General features: G+C 34.1%; 1 protein-coding gene across 1 annotated transcript in view; it reads right to left on the reverse strand.

Moving 5' to 3' along the window:
• The window catches only part of LOC126876605 (lachesin-like), an 89203-nt gene that overhangs the window by 22060 nt on the left and 46742 nt on the right, over positions 1 to 20401 (reverse strand). Inside the window, exons 5-9 of the mRNA XM_050639517.1 lie at positions 16293 to 16416; positions 13110 to 13247; positions 12876 to 12995; positions 9002 to 9169; positions 6650 to 6835 (exon numbers count right to left, since the gene is read on the reverse strand). Coding sequence (XP_050495474.1) covers positions 6650 to 6835; positions 9002 to 9169; positions 12876 to 12995; positions 13110 to 13247; positions 16293 to 16416 — 736 coding nt within the window. The remainder of the gene's footprint in view (positions 1 to 6649; positions 6836 to 9001; positions 9170 to 12875; positions 12996 to 13109; positions 13248 to 16292; positions 16417 to 20401) is intronic.

Consider the following 20401-nt stretch of genomic DNA (forward strand, 5'->3'; position numbering starts at 1 on the left):
AGGCGAATTTTATAGAACTTTAAAGATCATCGACCAACCTGTCTGAAAATCTACGAAACCCGCTTTGGAAAGAAAAGGTTTGCACTAGGATAACCACGAACATCCTTGGACATAGGCAAAAGAAAATAAATTGTTAATCGAACGAAAGTAATCGAGAATCCTCTAGGGCTACTGGGATCAACGTCGATGATTTTCAGCGGGCTGTGATATCCTGTTGACGACGTGCAATGGTGTACAGGCTCGTTCGATGGGCCATATTTCACAAAGCCATTATGCCGGCGCGGGGTAATAATACCGCACAATTACCGTGGATCTCGAGTTCTCGAAAGAAAGGAAATAAAATCAGCATAAAGTGAGCCACCAAATGGTGCCGGCAGACCTTTAATGAAAGTACCAGTGGCGGAGGAGAAGGCATAAGGAATAGCGGCGCGAAAACCGGGGTAAAGAAGAAGGGGCCGGCCCTTAAATTAATTCGCGATGAATTACGTCCGCACCAGCTGTTCGGACAGTTGTGTTTATTTATGAAGGAACTAAGATCTTCCTCGCGTAGTCCTTAAAGCCGGATTCCGCCTATATAATTCCCTGCGATGACCGAATTCTTTCTCTTCCTTTTAGTCGACACGCCGCGCCACGTTAGCTTTCTTGATGGCTGAACTCATAAACTTGGGGAATTCTTGGGCAGCCTGCAGGGAAATGTATCGTGCAGAAGAACATAGGATAAGGAACTTCCCATTGATGTTACGTTAACATAGAATAGTTTAGAAATGATAATATTTAGAAGATATATCTAGGTGGATTTTTCGGAAATACAGTACCGGTTAACAATTTTGAATCATTTTGTTTTGAATCATTCAATTGTAAAATTTACATGCGTGATATTATACCATTATTACGGAAGAACAATGAACAATGAGTAATAAAAAATATGTTTGATTAACATTGAAAACAAAGCAATTGTTAAAATATTTAGCCTACTTTCGAGTTGTATCAGTCATAAATCCAATAAATATGGTGCGTGTTAACGAGAACAATCCACTTTTACGAATCGTGTCATTACTTTTCCAAAACGCGATATTGCAACGATATAAATTATAAAACAAATCAATTATTAAATGATTTATAAACAAAAGAAGTCAACAAAACAGAATAATAAGTAAATTACGAAAAAATAGCGTTTAAAGAATCAAAAGGGATTATCATGTAAATTTTTAGTCTCATTTGGTAGCTCAGTAAGTTGAAAGTCGTCTCTAACGATATTATGATACTGATTGTGAAATCCTTTTTGAGTACTATCATTTTCTCCTTTACACGGCAATTCATTTTATCTATCTTCAACTTCAAGAAGTAACAGTTTAGTAATATATTTATTTATAATTTAATATAACATTCTTCTTAGAAATGACATTTATAACTACAACAACAACAACAAATAAACAAATGATAAATTATCACTTTTTATAAAATAACACAGAGAAATCAAACAATGTATGACATATAATACTTGTAACACGGAACAAAAGTCAATTAACCTACCAATAATTTCTAAGTTTCTCAGTCTCACCCCATAGTTATCATCCTAGCTAAATGGTAAAAAAGGAAAATTTTTTTAGCGCTATATCATGCAAGTACATATGCATATTATAATATTAGGAAGCAAAGCGTGTATCATTGCATCTTTTCAATCATGTTCAAATTGTTGTGTAAAAGTGTTCTTAGCCTACTTGTAACCCCTGGTAACGTTTCGATGTTAGCCATGAACCATTTGATTTGAGGGCTTGGGAACTTCTTTAAATCTTCAAGACGCTGCCTTTAAAAGAAAAAAACGCTTAAGCGTTCTAAAAAAATAAATCACTCTAGCGATAGAAATAGCACAGTAGAGAAATACCTACGCAACCTCTCAACGAAGAAATGCTAGCAGCAGTCGCTAATTTAATCGTTCTCGAGGTTCGAGAACCAAAAAATCTGGAGGACATTCATCTATTTAGTAACTGTCGTGTCAGAAGCGTCCGATGACGCGAAGTCATAATCAGACGTTAAACTCGTCACGCTTTAATTCCCGATTACACGATTTTCAGCTAGCTGTACAAGTTCTCTTCCTTCCTACTCTCATTCTTCTTCCTGCTGATACGAAGGGATTAAACCGAACTTTCCCCGTCGATAAATAACAATTAACGAGAGGAAACACAAAAGAAAACGCTATCAACGGTCGAAAATATATACAAAAATATCACGAATATCTTTCTTTTTCACGCTCATTTACCGTTGCCGCCTGTTTCCATTCAACCAAAATCCTTCAGAAAAAGCAGGATTCGCACATTTACAGAAAACACAACACACTCGCTATGTCTCTTCATCTAGAGTTTAGAAGGAATAAACAAACAAACGGGATCCTCGATGAGGTATCGTGCGATCTGTATGAATATAGAAAAGGATTACCAATAAGTTGTCGTCTGTAAACTTTTTTATTAGAAATATGCGTAAGCATATATGCATTGTTAGAAGGAGAGAAATTATTGTTCCAAAGGATTATTTTGTAAATGGATCTACGTTATATACGATAACAAAGTTCAGAAAACCTTCGTTTCCAAATGAAAATTTTCATTTTAACTTGCACATACTCATACCTTTTCATTCATCTTTTTGATATGAAAGTTTGCGATACGATTAAACAGTGAATTGGTTCCGAACCGGTTCTATTGACTCGTGATTAATCCATTTACAAAGTTTATGGCAGATGGAAGAGCTCGACTTTAATTCGAAAGATAAAAAAAAAGAAAATAAAAGATTATTGTAAGTATTGATGGAAAAATCAATTAGTTACGAAAAAGTAAATGTTTTGGTTTTTACCAAAGACGATTACGTGGGAAGACAAATGTACAACAACACTACCTAATCGTAACTATTCATATAAATGCTGCACTACCTAAAATAATGTCATTATCCAGTGTATCATATTCCGAAAAGACGTATACTTTTATTTCTAAACGAAGATATAATAACGTTAAATTGACGTAGGTAAATCAACAGATTGCACGTATCTAATCAAGGTTCGACCTGTCGTTCGTGAGCGAGTGTGTGTACATATAGATACACGTATATACGCGATGCCTAAAATCACTTGGTCCGACCGAAGGAATCCGTCCGTTAATTAAAGCATCCGGCTTGGCCAAGATGTTTGATACTCAACGCATAAGAAGCTACCGCCGACAGTGATTAAAAACGGGATACACCCTATTAATACTTGCTGCTTACGAGGTCTACTTACATATACAGATAACTTAGTTACCCTGACGTGTCAATATGCACACACATGTACACGTGCGAGCTTGCGTGTGTATGATACATAGATACGTGTACAAGCATATATACATGCACATAACGCGAATTTATTGCCGTTGAAACTGACATAAGAAGTACACACCTGGCAGTTTGTCTTGCGAATATAACGTATGTGTATCATATGTGTATGCGTGTCTATATGTTGCCAGGATTGTAGATTTTATCTTCTTCTACCCTTCCTTGCTTTGTTTCCTCTTAAATTTCTTATTCTTATATCGTCGTTTCAAACCTTTTCTATTTTGCTAGCTTATTATCATCTTCAAAATTAACAGGATCGTGTCTTTTCATAGCTTTTAGATCAGTCATTATTATCGTATAAATTTAATCAGAGCGTAGAATGACAAGGATTGATAATGGTGATCACGATGAATCTTTAAATTACTCACGATTAAAGTTGTTAAAGTATCAAGATTTTCACAAAGTGTATCGAATTTAAATCAGATGAATTTCTAGAAAACTAATTAGTTAGAAAACTAAACTTTTACACGACTTTTGTGTATTAATTTGATAACAGGATGATTGGAATTGGACAGGATTGATAATTGGAACAGGGATTTGTAGGAAAGAAATTTTTACCTATTAAAAATATCAAATTCTACGAACTAAAAATATTCCAAAAAAATAAATTTTTATGAAATTTTTCGTGTAGGTATGAAACGAGGATATAACTTTTATGTATCCAATAGTTTTATTGAACATTCGCGATGCAGTCGTATCGTGTATTTATGTGTAGCATTCCCTATGGCAGACCTTATAAAAGACTTAAAGTCTCACTTTTTTCTCAACGAGTAAACGAAACAGAATACATATCGATACGAATAATCAAATCGATGCAAACAACATATTCGCATATATCTGTATGTATGATCCTGTTAATATAAATATTTTATCCAGTTTGTTTTCACTCAAAGTACAGCTTTAACATCTCGTTTCATTATACGCTTCCAAATCACGTGTCTCCTTTTCTCTGTTACTTACCTATGTAATACATACATACATATGTGAAACATACTTATATGCTCAAGATAGATTGTCCACATTTGCATTTATCTCGGACTGTCTACAATTTAGGGTGTAGCTACTTTAATTTCATTCTTTAAGAAACGTTCGAACGACGACGATCTTAAAAAGCAGAATGCAAGCCATGTTTATAGTACAGAACACATTATACCACACGTAAAAATACAAGTTCCGTGGTCCGTTCGTAAACTTCTAGTCACGTAAAAGTTAAGCGATATTTTATAATAGGAAATATCTTTTCTCAATTTCACGAATCTTTCTTTATAGGAGATATATCTTCAGAAATTTTCAAGTACCAAAAACAAGAAAATTTTTTAGATTTTTCTCTAAAATGTAAATCACGGATTTCACACATCTGCATGTATCAAAGCGTCATTTTTTGAATAACAGTCTCCATTTCGCAGCACTTTGGGATACTTAGACTTATTTATTTGAATTTGTATGAATAAAATATTTAATTGCAAAAAAAAAATAAACTAAAGGAAACTACCCCTTTCAATTTTAGGATACGAAACATATCATTTTATATTAAAGTTTACTTACATAGAAGTGACTATTGATTACAGAAATATTAGAACATAGTCCAATTATAGACATATTTAAGAAATAATTTATCAGTTATCAATTAAAATAAAACGTTTAATGGTGGTTTCATATCCCAAAGTCTTTAGGATTTTCTAATACCATCATAAAACTATTAATTGCTCTTATAACTAATTACAAAAGATGTTTTCAAACAAATAGGTGGCTACTAGAATTATCTGCTACTCCCACAAAACACTTCTATTGTAAAAGGAGATACTATACAGTATGAACCTCATGACAGAAATGTCATGGGACATAAAGCACATTATATATGTATATGCACATTTTGATGAATTTATAGGTGTTCCGTCACACCCGATTTTTATGATTTTTTAATATCTTAGAGGAATCAACATTTTAAACATTTTTTTCCTATACATATAACCGTCGATCTGACATAGTTTACGAGACATTCGCAAACAACTGCAGGTACCACTACAATTTCTACCTATAATAGTGTGTCTATCGCAACGATGCATAAGTTGCCGGCCACCGTCCGCTTATCTTCTGTTTATGAACGAGGAGTAGCAAGGTTAAAGGCCTTGTGTACAACATGCATATGCAACGCTGCAAGAGATGTTTTGTTATAACTTATGACTCAATTAAAAGTGAATATCGTCAATATATTACGTCTAGGTTCGAGTGAATTAATAACGATTGTTTGATTTCATAAAATAGTATCAATTATTCACTCGCCTATTACTATTATAATTAATTTGTTATTATTTCACGCAAGCGTTGTCCGGCCATCTCCCAATGACCAGATTAAAAAAAACTAAACCAGATCAAAACCTAAACCCAATAAATTGATAATATTCATTTTTAAGTGAATTATTATAGACACTTCTTGCAGCCTCACATATGCAGTTGTGCACAAGGCCTTTAAGCTCGCCCGACTTCCGTATATAAACAGAAGATACACGACCGGCAACCAATGCTGCCACGGATTTATAACTATAGGCAGAAATACATCGTAGTAGTATCTACAGATTTTTGCTAGGAAACTATAAATATAAATATCTCGGAAACTAAACGAGACCGATGGTTACATATAGGGAAAAATTTTCAAAATATTGAACTTTACAACATATTAAAAAATCGTTAAAATCGGAGAGGACAAAACGATTCCACAAGTTCACCCACATTTTTTTTATAATTTGAGCATTAAATTCAAAATTATTAATTGTTCGATGAATAAAACTTACGCTACTACTGATATCTCCTTTTCTTTATAAGACATTTCTTTCGAAGATACAATCTTAATATAAATTCGTTTAATGTCTTGAAAGGTTTTTCATTCAAATCTCCCAATTTCAAAATCCTGTTCCTATACGTTGCAATGCGTACAATCTCATTTTAATCCAAATCCTTCCCTCGCTTCACCGATTCGCCAAAATCAATTCATTTTTGCTCTCTTATCATTAAAATTACAATGTAAGAATAAGTCACTGAGGAAAGTGAATACGTGCTTGGTCTGCACAAAATTAATGTAAAATAAAGCGCATCGTACATCAATCCTTTCTTACATTATTAATATATCAATATATCTATATCTAATAACAGCAGATTTTCCAAACCTTTATCTGCCTGTCTATTCACTGACATCTCTCACAAGCAATGATCAGCATTAGAATGATGAGGAGATCAGAGGCTCGTCGACGATGATTTGCGTTAGAATTGGCGCTGATTGTTGGCCTCTTCTTACCGATTCTTACGGTCGGCACTGGAGTTGCAACCGATGGATATCCTACGTGTCCACTGATCGTATTGTCTACGGATAGAGGTTTGTTCTCCATTTTCTCGATTTCTGCCGAACCATAGACAGTCTCATCCTCTTCATCGTAAAAAGATGGCCGAGCAACTGTTTGAGTTTTTGTAGGCCCTGAAATTTCTGAAATAAATACCAGAAAAGGCATTTAATTTTAGTTACTTTTTTTAGAAGATAATATTGAAAGGAAAAAATTGTTCTAATCTCCTTTAAATTTTATCAAATTGTAAGAGCTTACAATTCTTAGAATGAAAAATTCTGGTACATTTTTAAAAATAATGTATACACTGAAAAATTGTCTACAAGGAGTAAATGGAATAAGATTTATCTTTCCTCGAATGATAAATTTATGCTTTCAACTCTTACCATGCCTTTTCTTCCATATTTAAACTCATACAAAAAAATCACTCAAATATTATTGTTATTTACGACAGTCAACAACAGGGCTTTGATATTTTTATTATTAATATTCCTAATACTTGATGTACGTAGAAAGCTTACAGCAAATTTTTCCTTTGACGTGATCGATAAGGATCGTGGAGAATTAGGTATTGAACTTGGTTCTTATCTTTCCATCGGAGATTTTGTACGTGATGATAAAAATACATCGAATTGTTGTTATTTAGAGATACCCATTTCATCGACAAAAAAAACTTTAATAAGAAATCAATAATTTTCATGAGGAAATTAAGAACAAGGTCGATGTAAAGTGTGATCGTGGATAAACAAAATATTTTTGTAGTTGATTAATTACAGAGAAAACCAAAATTTTGGGAAGGGCTGGCAAGAAGAAGAAAACATTTCGATTAGATGAAATTCTTAACAAACTTTGACTAATCAAAGTTCTAGTCATACTTTTCGTGACATACATCATAGTTTTCTCGTTTACCTTCCCTTTTGCAGCCTGTATGGTAAAATCGCCAGCATCTTTCACAAGGTAAGGAATTAGTTTACATGAAAGATTTCTCCCAAAATTATCTTATTATGTACAAAAAGTTGGTAACGTTTTTGACAGTTGATACTTTCCGTTAGAATAGGAAGAGAGAGGAGAGAAAATATTTTCGACGCATTAAGAATGGTGGCAGTGAATAATCGACGATGCTCTCACGAGAAAGAAGAATGTGCACACTGCAGTACGTTGTGTGATAAGTAAAGTAGTAGGTAAATCCCTGCGTCAGGGAACAACATTGATTCCTAAAACGCGAGAGGCTCTCGTGACGATTTACGGAGGACACGAGCGTGTGACCGAAGTGAACCAAAGTGCAGGGCTGCTCGTGATTCCCCTGAGTCTGACTCTGACCCGATTGGGAAATCTTCAGGATCGTATGCGAGAAGATAAGGATTGACCAAAAGAAGCCGAATGCTGCCAGGGGGTAAATCCTCTGGAGGATTCCGTGACAAAGTGAGGATGCCTGTAAACGCGAGCGTGTTTGAAACGTGCGAAACACTTTCTTATTTCCATCACACCGCGATCAGTCTTTTATCTAATATGCAACCCAGCAAGAACAATTTCCACTCGGATATTCCGCAAAGATTCGTTAACCCGTCGTTTAGGCTGCTGTTATCAGCCGTGAAATAACATCAGAACGGAGACCAATTTCCGATATTCAGCGCAACAACTATCAACCAGTTAAACCCTACTTTGCTTGATACTTAACGATTCTTTCAGCTGGTTTTGTTAAGTGCGACGCTATTTGAATGCAGCTAATCATTCATCTTTTCTCGTTACTTAGTATCAATCCGACGACCACAATTACCGTCGTCGTGTCGTTAATTTTCGATTCGGCGTATCTTTTAAATTTTTCTTGCAATGTAAAGTGAAGCCTAATGACAATAATGAAAACACATTTACTTTTATATATGTATGTAATACAGTAGCTACATTTCATGATCTATCGGAGATAGAACTATCGCCAAAGAGAATACGAAAATCACGCAAAAAAGGATCGAGTCACGACAAGTGCTATAATTTAAAAAAAGGCATTTCTGCACATTAGCGCGTTTTTATTAATTTATTTTGTTAGGTTAAAAATTTGGGACCGATAGTTCAAAGAAATACAAGTAAATAAAAGCAAATGTAAAAGAAGCAAAGAAACAACGACTAAAAAGAAAACGATAAGAGAATAACACGATACATATAAATAAAATATGAATATTTTGTTAAAAATCTTTTTTCTGATGAAAACAGAATGTTAATCTTAAGAAAACCAGGAATAAACAATTTTAATGTGACTATAGCTATTTATAAAATTGATAGGAAGTAGATATGTAATTCCAGGTCATACTTACCATACAATCGAATACTGCTCTCGACATCACCAAGAGAATTTTTGGCTACACACTTGTAAGTACCCACGTTGTCTTTTTGTAAATTGCGAATTGTTAACACCATCCGGACCTCAAATTTTGATTTTTCGATCATCTGCACGTCATGTTGTTGACTCGATATTATCATCGCTATGCAAACAAATTTTATATTATTTTTATTCAGAATATACATATATTTACTCATAACAAACGTATCGTGATCATATTGTATGAATATTGACAGAAATCTGCAGATTTTCACTCGTTATATATATAATGAGTGAATATATTTTCTGGAAAACAAAGCCTCAAACGAAAAATTTTTATTCTATATTTTTGACTTCTTTTTTCGCGTAGAATCACCCCCTTTCCGCTTGTACCATCAGTTACCAACCACCATTATATATATATATATATATATATATATATATATATATATATATATATATATATATATATGCTTATATACAATAAGGTAATTAATCTATATTTAACAATAAAATATAAATACGACAATAAGAATAGGATAATTCTTGCAATCCTTCGTAACAGAGATTGTTGTCACACGCAACCAAAGCGATATCATGCACTATAGTTTGTCTACTTATGCATTCCCCGAATTATTGTTGGTTCTTTATCGTTCTACGCCATCTACACCGAAATCGATTCTGACGATTAATTTGGTTTGCTATATAGATCATTATCAGAAAATACTGCAAGAATACCAGTGATAATCCATATGAATTTTTAACGGTCTGTTCTAATTCATGATAAAAGCTATACCAAACTTACTAAAATCACTTTTTCTACTTTTACAATGACATCACAATTGGACTCCACATAAGAAATGATAACAAAGGTACTGTAAGAAATATTTTCACTTGAAAAATCACTGCGAACGTGCGAACAGAACTCTACAAATTTGGAATTGAAAAACAATAATAATTACTGGATTAATACGAATCCGAGAAATGGAAAGAAATCGTTGGTACTATTAGTACTAATAAATTAAGTAAGTACCACGTATTCTATCCATGGCTATAAGATGCGTACTTAGGTAGTATGTATATCTGTTTAGATACATATGGCGTAGTATATAGTGCAGCCTGAGAATATTACAAACAAGCGGAAAGAATACGTAACGACATATAAAAATATGCGAAAATCACTTCTCAGTCTCCGACGAGTCTCTTTATTACAGTTTGAAACGTTCCTTTACACGCACATGCACACACATATATGTGTATATATATATGCATAAATAGGATAGGGAAAAACGGTACGTTGGAGTTTCTGTGTTGGGTAAAAATTACATACGAATACGAATTAGAACGAACTGCTCCGTAGGAGTTGCGCTGAACCGAAAGCATATTTGCTGCCAGAGCTACAAATGCTTGGAGAATATATTTGCGAACGATCGAGTGTAATTCACTCTCACGTTTGTCTGTAACTTTTTGTCAACTCTGCATGAAAATATTAGAACTTTTAAGGAAAGAGAAAACGCGTTCGTTCTCTGTTTCTTCCTACGTGGAAGTTTCTTTCTACGTTCTAGAAGAAGATCATAAAATGTTACTGGCCGCTTTATTTGAATCGTGCGAGTTAATACTCTTAATTTTAACTAAGGAAGATACTCTCCTGTAGAAAAGTAATTTTCAACTGCGAACATATTTCTAATTCAGTCTCTCATTTTTAACATAAAGTACCTTTTACCTTCTTAGAAGTCGCGTATCTATTTGAAATGTGTCGCCAGGCTATGTAAACCGATCGGTATGGAATACCGAGTTCTATGTTATATAAAATATATCGATGTAAAATACATAGATGAAAGCTATGTAGCGTTTACATTTATCAACAAATAATGAATCCAACTGCACATTACGAGGCTTTGTTAAATATTAATTCTGTTTTGCTCCACGAAATGAAACTGTAGAAGAGCTCCGCCTAATTCCGACGATTTTTGAATATGTTGTACAACTCAACATTTTGAACAACTTTTTCCTGTTTATGTAACTGTCAGTCGTTTATAGTTTCCGGGATAATCGCAAAAAATTATCAATACCACTACAGCGAATTCTGCCTATTATTGTGCGTCCGTGACAGTGTATATGTCTGTATATTAGTTATTAGCGGTCGAATAGAATGATCTAGTCGAAACGTAACACTTATACTTATTTGTCTATATATGCAAACCTAAACCCGATACATTGATGATATCTATTTTTGATCGAAACAGACATTTCTTGATCTCGCATATGCAAATGTGCACGGAGCTTTCCCAAGCTTACTCAACTCTCATGTTTATGTACTGCATATATGTTACAATAAAAGATAAGTGCTAGATTTCAATTGGGTACTTACCATATACCCGTTCGCCGCAAGGCTTGCGGCAAGCAATATTAATGCGACGCTGTTACGGACGTATAATTGATTTCTACAACATATCTTCTTTTCTACAGTTTCATCGTTTCACAGTAATTACTTTACGGTGGCAGATAGATAATTTTACAAAATTCAACAAGTATAAAGAATATTAGGATTTATCGCATAGATATTACCATTGCGCGATAAAATATTTTGGTATTATGCTAAATGATGATAATTAAATTTGATGCAAATACCAAAATACAAGGCGAATAAGTCGATTGGATTTTAAAAATAATAAATATACAGAAAAAGAATATGTACCTATTATCATTACTAGAAAGAAGTCTCGCACCGCGACACAGTACTGCTCTTTATCACTCGCCGTCACGCATTCCTATATTGTTTTATTTACTACATTTCATTATATGCACGGTGATAGACTCTCATTAAAAGATCCTCATTTGTTAGAGTATTACTAAAGAAATAACAATAGTGATGTTATGTAGAGACCGTAGAAAATTCAAAAAAATTTCTAGTTTTGTGAACTTATCGAAAAGCCCGATTTCGATGACATTAAAATAAGTTGTAAAGCTTAACATTCTAGACAACATTTCCCTGTACATAAAACCAGCGATCAGCCTTAGTTTCCGAGATACGCGGAAAAATATCCCGCTGCTCGGCCTTAGTTTTCAAGATGGGTTGGGTTAGTATTGATATTAATATTAATCCGGACGACCGTGCTGTGAAGCGACTGGTCGACTCTGCGAATCTCCTTATTGATATTGATATAAACAATGCTGGCCAGCCACCTTACGGCACGGCATCCGGATTGCCAAATCAATACAGCTTGAAAACTAATGCCGAGCAGTGGAATATTTTTCCGCATAAAAAGGTTGTTCACAATGTTGAACTTTGCAACGTACTTCAGAATCATCGCAATCGAAACAAATAGCTTTTCGAAAAGTTCACCGAAATAGTGACCTTTAAAGCACAAAATTACTAATATGATACTTCTCTATTGATATTCCTTTTCGTGACGATTCATTAGCTTGTATGTAATGAAGTGTAGTCGGAACAAATCAAAGTTGTTATACTTCCTTGCTTAAAATTATTGTAGGTGATTATTTATATCAAAGGTCATAACCGCACTGATATGGATAATTTTTGGATATATTGTAGAAATCAAGTTTCCCCTTGCATGTCACCGCTGCGCCGCTGGACCCTAGTTTCCCAAATATTCGCAAAGAACTACTGGTGCCACTACAGTGAATTCCGCTTATAATTGTTCGTCCGTAACAGCGTATGCGTTAGTATTGTTGCAGAACATAAGCGAGAAGGATACCTTCGAAAAGCGATGAAAGCGATAGAAAAGGTGAAGAAAAGAGACGACGAAATTTATACGCAACTCGGAAAATGAAACTATCCTGCGTGGCGAGACTTTTGCAAAATCACATCAAATTACAAAGCTAAATAGCCAACAGAGAAATATTACCGTTATCCTTGACCCAATAATTAATCGACTTGGGCGAAGCCTCGACAAAACATTCCAGGACAACATCCGTACCCAGAGGTGCACCTACCAGTTGATTAGGTACATGAATTACCGGCGAAACTGTGAAACAGAATCTCAAATAGGATTTGTAGACGTAGAACGCTAGTGTATTTCTCTTCGACCGTTTCAAAAGAAATTGGTAAATTATCGGCCAGGATAATCACTATTACTCACAATGAACGTTGATAGAAATACGTTTGCTGACCGCCGGTGGCACACCGTTGATGGCGATACAGAGATAAACTCCCATTTCGTTTTTCGAGATCTTTGTCAGTTTTGGCTCTTCGCCGTGGTACTCGTTTACTGAAGTCACTAAACCAAATAAAAAGCGATAAACATTTTGTTAATCCAATATTACGAAATTTTTTAGAATTAAATTTTCGATACAATTAAATAACACAATTAAATATACATGTACTTGTACATTGTATTGCAGTAATAAAAAGGTTACACCTGTTCTTTTTCTGTGGCGGCGAGAATATTGCCCTGAAACGCACTATCCTTATATGCTATTCTTAATATGTATTGCCGTGTCTTAAACACGTGGAAATATCGACTTTCTTATAATTTTGAGATGTAAGAGTGTGTTACTTCACAAAAATCATCTCATTTAACTATAATGTATAGGAACAGAAAATAATAGAGTCGTTTGCTACGAACAAACATACATCGTGCGTTTCTGTAGTTTCATTAATGATCATAAGATTCTATCTAGAGATGAATAAAAATCTCTGTTAACAATGTTATTAAGATCTACAGTCGTTAAACGGAAATTTTCATTACTAAAATCTACGAATGTGCTCGAGGCTGTCGTTTTTGCTCTTTGTTCAAATTGTTGTCCGTAAGGATTAATTAAGGAAATTATGTTACACCTTATCGATTAAGATAGTGGCCCTATTTAGCCATGACAATTAAATTTTTTCGCGACAATAAAAGTGTTTTTTGTAGCGAGAATTCGAATTCGCCATTTTACATGTTCTTTTATAACTTGTAACAAATAGGAAATTTCTCTACAAATCCTAAATAACATCACATACTTATAATTCTATGGCACATTAAGATGATTAATACATACGTATTTCACATCCAAATTTACATACAAACCAAATACTATCTTTTTATCTTCTTTAACAAAAATGTGGATAAGCAACTCGCTAAATAAGTTACATATAATTCTCACAGAGAAAACTGTAACTGAAAGGGTAACTTCCGTAAAACCGTCGAACTGCTTGCTAGCTGTCCCAACGGAAATTGCTAATTAATGAGTTAGTAAATCATAAATCATCGAGTTTCGCTTAAACTCCCAGCGAGGTTATGTTACGTGGTATAACATCAGTAATTACAAAAATATAAGATCCGCGATTTATCAGGAAAACACCGTTTGTTGATCAAATTGAAAACTAAAATTGAATGATTAGTTAAAGATGGAAATACAAGGTAAACAACTTAAGAAACTTGGAGCTTTTAATAATAATTACTGTCATAGGAAATATAGATAACCTTTAATGTATATTATAACCCAAAAATCAGAAATGCAAGGAGGATCGTCATAACAAATAATTAATTCTCTTAGATAATAAGGTAAAAAAGTAAAGCTAAGATATACTGAAAGATATTGCTATTACTGCAACTTTAAGGACGACAATAATAGATATTTTGATAAATCTTATTTTATGCATAAATGTTGCACAATGTTTTATAATTCAGATTTCATAGCATATATCACATTTCAATGTTCAAATAACCGAGATTTTACGTTTCTCAGAATCGTTGTATATTTCTCGTCAACAGCTGCCAACTTCTAGTACAGAATTGTACCTACAATATGGCGAAGGTTATAAAATGTGTTATAGATCGTGAAAGATTGCTAAAAAGTTAAAGTTCATCTTTACACATCTTTACACAAAAGTGCATATCCCACAGTGACGATAAAATGAAATTCCATATTCAAATTAAAATCAAGAAACGAAATGTTTTCATATTATATGCAAACCATTGATTTTTGCACGTTTAAATTTCCTATAAATGTATTAACATCCACAGTTTAGTAATCAATTTGTTTGGAATCATATCTCGTTATTTTACTGTTTATTGATAGACATATACACGAAATCGAAGTAACGTCTTACAATGGATGAAGTTACAGACCTCGTAGTTAGATTGACAACGTTTCTCCCACGATATCCAATAATTATCGGCATTGTAGGCCAACAATAAGCTTTCCCGTTTGCGCTCAGCTAGGGCTACTGCACTTAGCACATGTCGCGTCGCAAGGGTTTCATTCGCATACATTGCCATGGCATCCTCGACAGGGCGCTGTAATTCGCCTGCTATTAGTAACACCATGCTGAAGTGAATACTAAATACGTCGTTTAGGTCGAAGCATCAACGCAGAACGTAGAGAGATAAGGAGGAGTAACTCCGACCGATGCGATGCGATGCGATGCGATGCGATGCGACATCTCTATACACCATCAAGTGTCCTGCGATTTTATGAACGTTATCGGCCGATCCTTTTCGTCGACGTGACGCGACGTGAAGTAACGCCACGGGGTGTCCAACGGTTCCATTTTATCGATCGCCACGACGATCCAATCGTATCATTACGCAATATTTCAAGAGCGTTATACAGTTGTACGAATAGCCGATGATATTGTTAAAAAACGAACTAAGTATTAGAAAGAAATCATTTTTCTTTCTTCCTCGTTTGATGTTTAGTTTTGACGCAGCTATTTCATAGTTACATACACAACAATGATATCCGAAATACCATGGTATCCGAATATTAATGTAGTCATGATCTTGATTGCCCTTACAATTAGTAACTACGGCAGTTGAATGCGTCAGAGCATGGATTATACATAGGAATATAAAGTAGAAAAAAAGAAGCAAAGCCAAGAACATTTCAGAAAAATAGATATTTAGTTGTTAATTAATGTGTTTCAATCTATACAGTGACACTATCATGAGAGTGTTATGATTTCCTAAAAAATTAACTTATTCTATCAGTATCACGCTTGTAGTAAATTGACGATACGCATATCTCAAAATTATTCGCGAACGTGTTTATGTTTCAAGATAAATCAATTCCGCAGGTGAACCGTTAACGTGACCCGTTAAAACCAAGTCTTCTATTGATTCCTTAGGGTGTTGCACAAACTGTTACTTAACAATTTCTAGAAAGTTACGTCTCCTGCAGACAGTTTGGGGCGAATCCGTCGTGGCGTAACGGTTCGCGGTGAAATAAGGAAATTAAAATACCAAGTGAATCCAGCGACTGGGTTCGAGGAAAACATAATTGTATATTCCGCGTTATATCGGCAAAATGGTTGGAGCGTCATCTATATTAAATCTTACCATGAGACTTTTGGTTCAAGGCGCTTCCTGCAAATGGCTTCCGAATTATAATGTTCTTCCCGTCTTCTCTACGCCACGATATGCTGGGTGTAGGCACGCCTCTTGCACGGCACGTTAACTTCACCTGTACGTGTTATGAAACCAAAATTATAAAGAGAATCGAGTTCGTTATTGCCAGCTGCGGAGTCACGTATAAATATGTTTGGAAAAATTAGCTATCTGAGCAAGAACCATTTTATTTGCTTAAAATTATACCACTTGTCGAAAAATTGCTCGCGCAAAGTAAATCAATCATTCGATAAATTAGCTAAGAATCCAATAAACAGAAATGGTTAAAATTGCGATATGCTTTACAATCACTATTCTCATAAAATTCGCGGAAGATTAGTTTTTTCCTACACGGATTCCTTCGATTCTCATTTTCATTCAAAATTTTACTCTACAAAAATTCACATAGATAAATGCATAGCGTATCTTGTAATTTGTAAAGTGAAAATTCTAAAATTTATAATAAAAAGGAGGTGGTAATCTAGTTGTAAAAAATAAATTTTCAGTGACAACGGAGGCCGTTGACTTCGAAATTTTCATGATCCGATATTATGTTACTATGCCATTATACTATGAAATGAAAATTTACAAAATTTTTATATAAAACTGTATGGCATAAATGTTAATGACCGTTGAGATTTCTTCTCGCTTCTTTACAAATTCATTCTAAGTTCGAGACAACAGTTAATAGAAATTCATACTTTATTCTCGAATATTGTTCATTATCGAATGATAAATTTTATCGCTACATTTCACAATTTAATGATTGTTTATTCGATTGTATCGACGTAAAGATTTTTAAATTGTTTGAGATAAGCAGTGTCAAAGAAAACCATAAGTGGCTTGAATTAATAATGTACATTGTTTCGCCAGTTCGCTGTCATGAGATTTTGTAGTGAAAATATGTCATGCGGGCAAATTAAATTGTCCAACCATCTTATGAACCAATATTTCCTATTGTACGTAGCGAACAATACTAACAAGAATATACATACCACTTCTCGCAATCTATCATTTTCAATAATCACTAAGTCAATAAATATTTCAATGGTGAAACATATAACACAAATGAGGAAATACATATATATTATCTATATGGCTGAAAATAAATATAAAATCATTACGTACGATCGTTACAGAAATCTCTTTATGACATTATACATAAATTAAAAATTGTTAGACATAAAAAAGTGCTCCAATTTTTAAAATTGTGTGATTTTCTCAATCTTACAATTGTCTGATAATTAAATCACATAACATAAATTATATTACGTGTTGTTACCAATAATTACCAATGAAATGTCGGCAATGTTTTGAGCTTCGATATATTAAATTGAAATATTACATTCGTAACATAAGTATCGGAATTTAATTTGGTATACATGTACTCGATGAACATTTATTCGATGAAAGTTGATCGATATCCACGCGCTACTTTCAACTTTTTGCACCAATTTCACAACCGCTGTTTCATATTTGCGAATATCACTTTCGAATTCAAAGAGTTAGTTTATATTATTATATGTTTAAGGCCCACAGCAAAAATCTATGCTAAAGAACGTATGGAGTCGAAGACAATCGGTAGCGCTAGGTGCTTGGATGAAGCAAATTCGTAGCATTGAACCGTGCGCGTATGTGCGTGTGTGTGTATTTGTGTGTGTGTTATGCAGTGAGAAAACACAGTTGAAGAAAGGACTCGAGAGACGCGCGAACATGCCACCTGAGCACTCGGACTGTCCGCCGTAGTGTATGAAGAGTAACAAATGTACTATTTTACGCTCCATGTATGAATATATTCGTCCTGCACGTGTTTTCAAATCGTGTAAGGCGATGGAAGACGCTTGAAAATACAGCAGGACGCCAATTGTTGAAGAACATGAATAAATCAAGTTGTTAGTATAGAAATATTTATATAATTGGGTGATTTAATTTATCAGATTTCTTCTTTGGTATTAGAATTTAACAGATGCTTAATTCGATATTGAAAATTGTCTCTTTTCAATCTTTCATTAACATTTCTCATTACGGTAAGTGATTGCGCATTGTGAAAAATGATATTTCATGTTATTTCAACGTGCGACACGCATAAATATTTAGGAATTAATTTGATGAGAATTTGAATTAATTAGATAAGATCGTTATTATGTAATAGCGTTAATTTATTTTTATTACTAAATGGAGAAATAGAGGAATAACAAGGATGAAAGAGATTTTACGGTGAACGAATAAACGAGGTACAGTTGGAATAATCGAGATTCTCTTCGAATAGAATTTTGTCGTCGAATGGAACGAGGTAAAGTTTCCTCTATTGGTTTAAAGAATATCGAGTCCCGCTGATCAAATTGTAATCAATTTAGCATTAAATGATAGCAAACGTTCGATTTAGTCAAGGTTTCAAAGTGAAAAACAAAACCGAAATCATGTAACATGTGCACGGCTAGAAAATCAATGAAATTCGATTGATCTCAAGAACGTTGCGTATCTGAAAATGGAATCAGCTTAGTATTTTGTTCATTTCCAGGATGAGCTTGCCCTGTTAACGTTAAAATACATTCGTTCAACAACTCGCTTCGATAGTTATTTGGAGTTGTTCGAGGCTAGGGAGGAATTTTTCCTTTTCAGTAGAGAAAGTATTGCGAACAGACTCGGATCGTTTTCTCGATATCATCTCGTGTTTGTATCGTTTTCTCGATATCATCTCGTGTTTGTAGGATCGTCTTCGCAAATGTCTTTATCAGTTTTAAATTAAGGACACAGGTACGTTGTGATATGCTAAATATGGGATGATACAGGAAGCCAGTTTCAAAGTTTTAGCCCCAGGTCGCATTGAAATTCAGATAAAGTAGGAAACGTATCGTGTCGCGGAACAGAGAATCTCGACACGCAACGAGAATTTCATAAACACGAGGACCATCACAACCGTGGAAACCGCGCTAGGTACGTGCCATTAATAACAATACTTATCATTTGGATGAAAAAGTATCTTCTATTCGGTTCAATGTTCGATCCCATACTCTCAACGACAAATATTGCCACGGATTCCAATTGAAGTTTTCATTTTGTATAAGCTTGACCCTAAATTCGCCGTGAAACCATGTACATATTTCCTACGACAGCAAAATACGAGGTCGATGTCTATTTTCATGCACCTATCGTTTTTTCTTACCACGATCTCTATCCCGAGATTCAAAGTTATTTTCCCAACTTGTGATTTTCTTTATGGACTTTGGTTTGTAAATTTTAATTTATTTTTTAAACGAACACTGAAACTTATTCGTAACATATTAAACAATGATTATTCAAAAATTCATGCAGATTTCATTTCTTTGATTAGGCATATTTATAAAAACACGAGTTTGCATGAACATCCGCTAATAATAATCATCGTTTCCACAAGGAAAAAGCAGTTATCTCAATTCAACTATTTCATGCACTATACATTAGCGTATACGATGGTTATCAAAGTTACAAGTTACAATATATGGAAAATTTGATAAATCTTAGCGATCCGTTCTGCGCTAATTAGGCGAGTGATTTTATCGCAAAACAGGCAAGAGCTAAATACAAATTCTCCTTTGCTCTCGTTACATGAATTCTCGTAAAAGAGGATATATATTACGTCATTTCATCGTGATTTTTTAATTGTACTCTCGTGAAATGTAGTAGGCGAACTTTAAGTGCCGAATTTCACAGAAATTAGATACTAACGCGATATATACATGATACGTTAGGACTATGCGTACAGAATTTTAACTTTGTAATTTACGTATACGTTGAAACACTATGTATGTACCGATATAAGAAATACAATGAGCGGAACTTGTGGAAAGCATTTTATCAATGATATTCAGAGAGAAGTAATACATATTTCCTGCATCACAGCATCAGTTTTGATAAGAAAACTGGAAAAAGAGAAACCCGTACACGTTATGTATACTAAATGTATGTTTCGAAAATACGCACTCCTATGATACGTAAACACGCAACAGGTTAGTGTAAGATCTCCTAGTAATAGGATTTCTCTTTCCTTCTTTCATAATGCGATAAATCATTGTAAATCT

The sequence above is a fragment of the Bombus huntii genome, unplaced genomic scaffold (assembly GCF_024542735.1).
Source record: "Bombus huntii isolate Logan2020A unplaced genomic scaffold, iyBomHunt1.1 ctg00000085.1, whole genome shotgun sequence".
Taxonomy (NCBI): Eukaryota; Metazoa; Arthropoda; class Insecta; order Hymenoptera; family Apidae; genus Bombus; species Bombus huntii.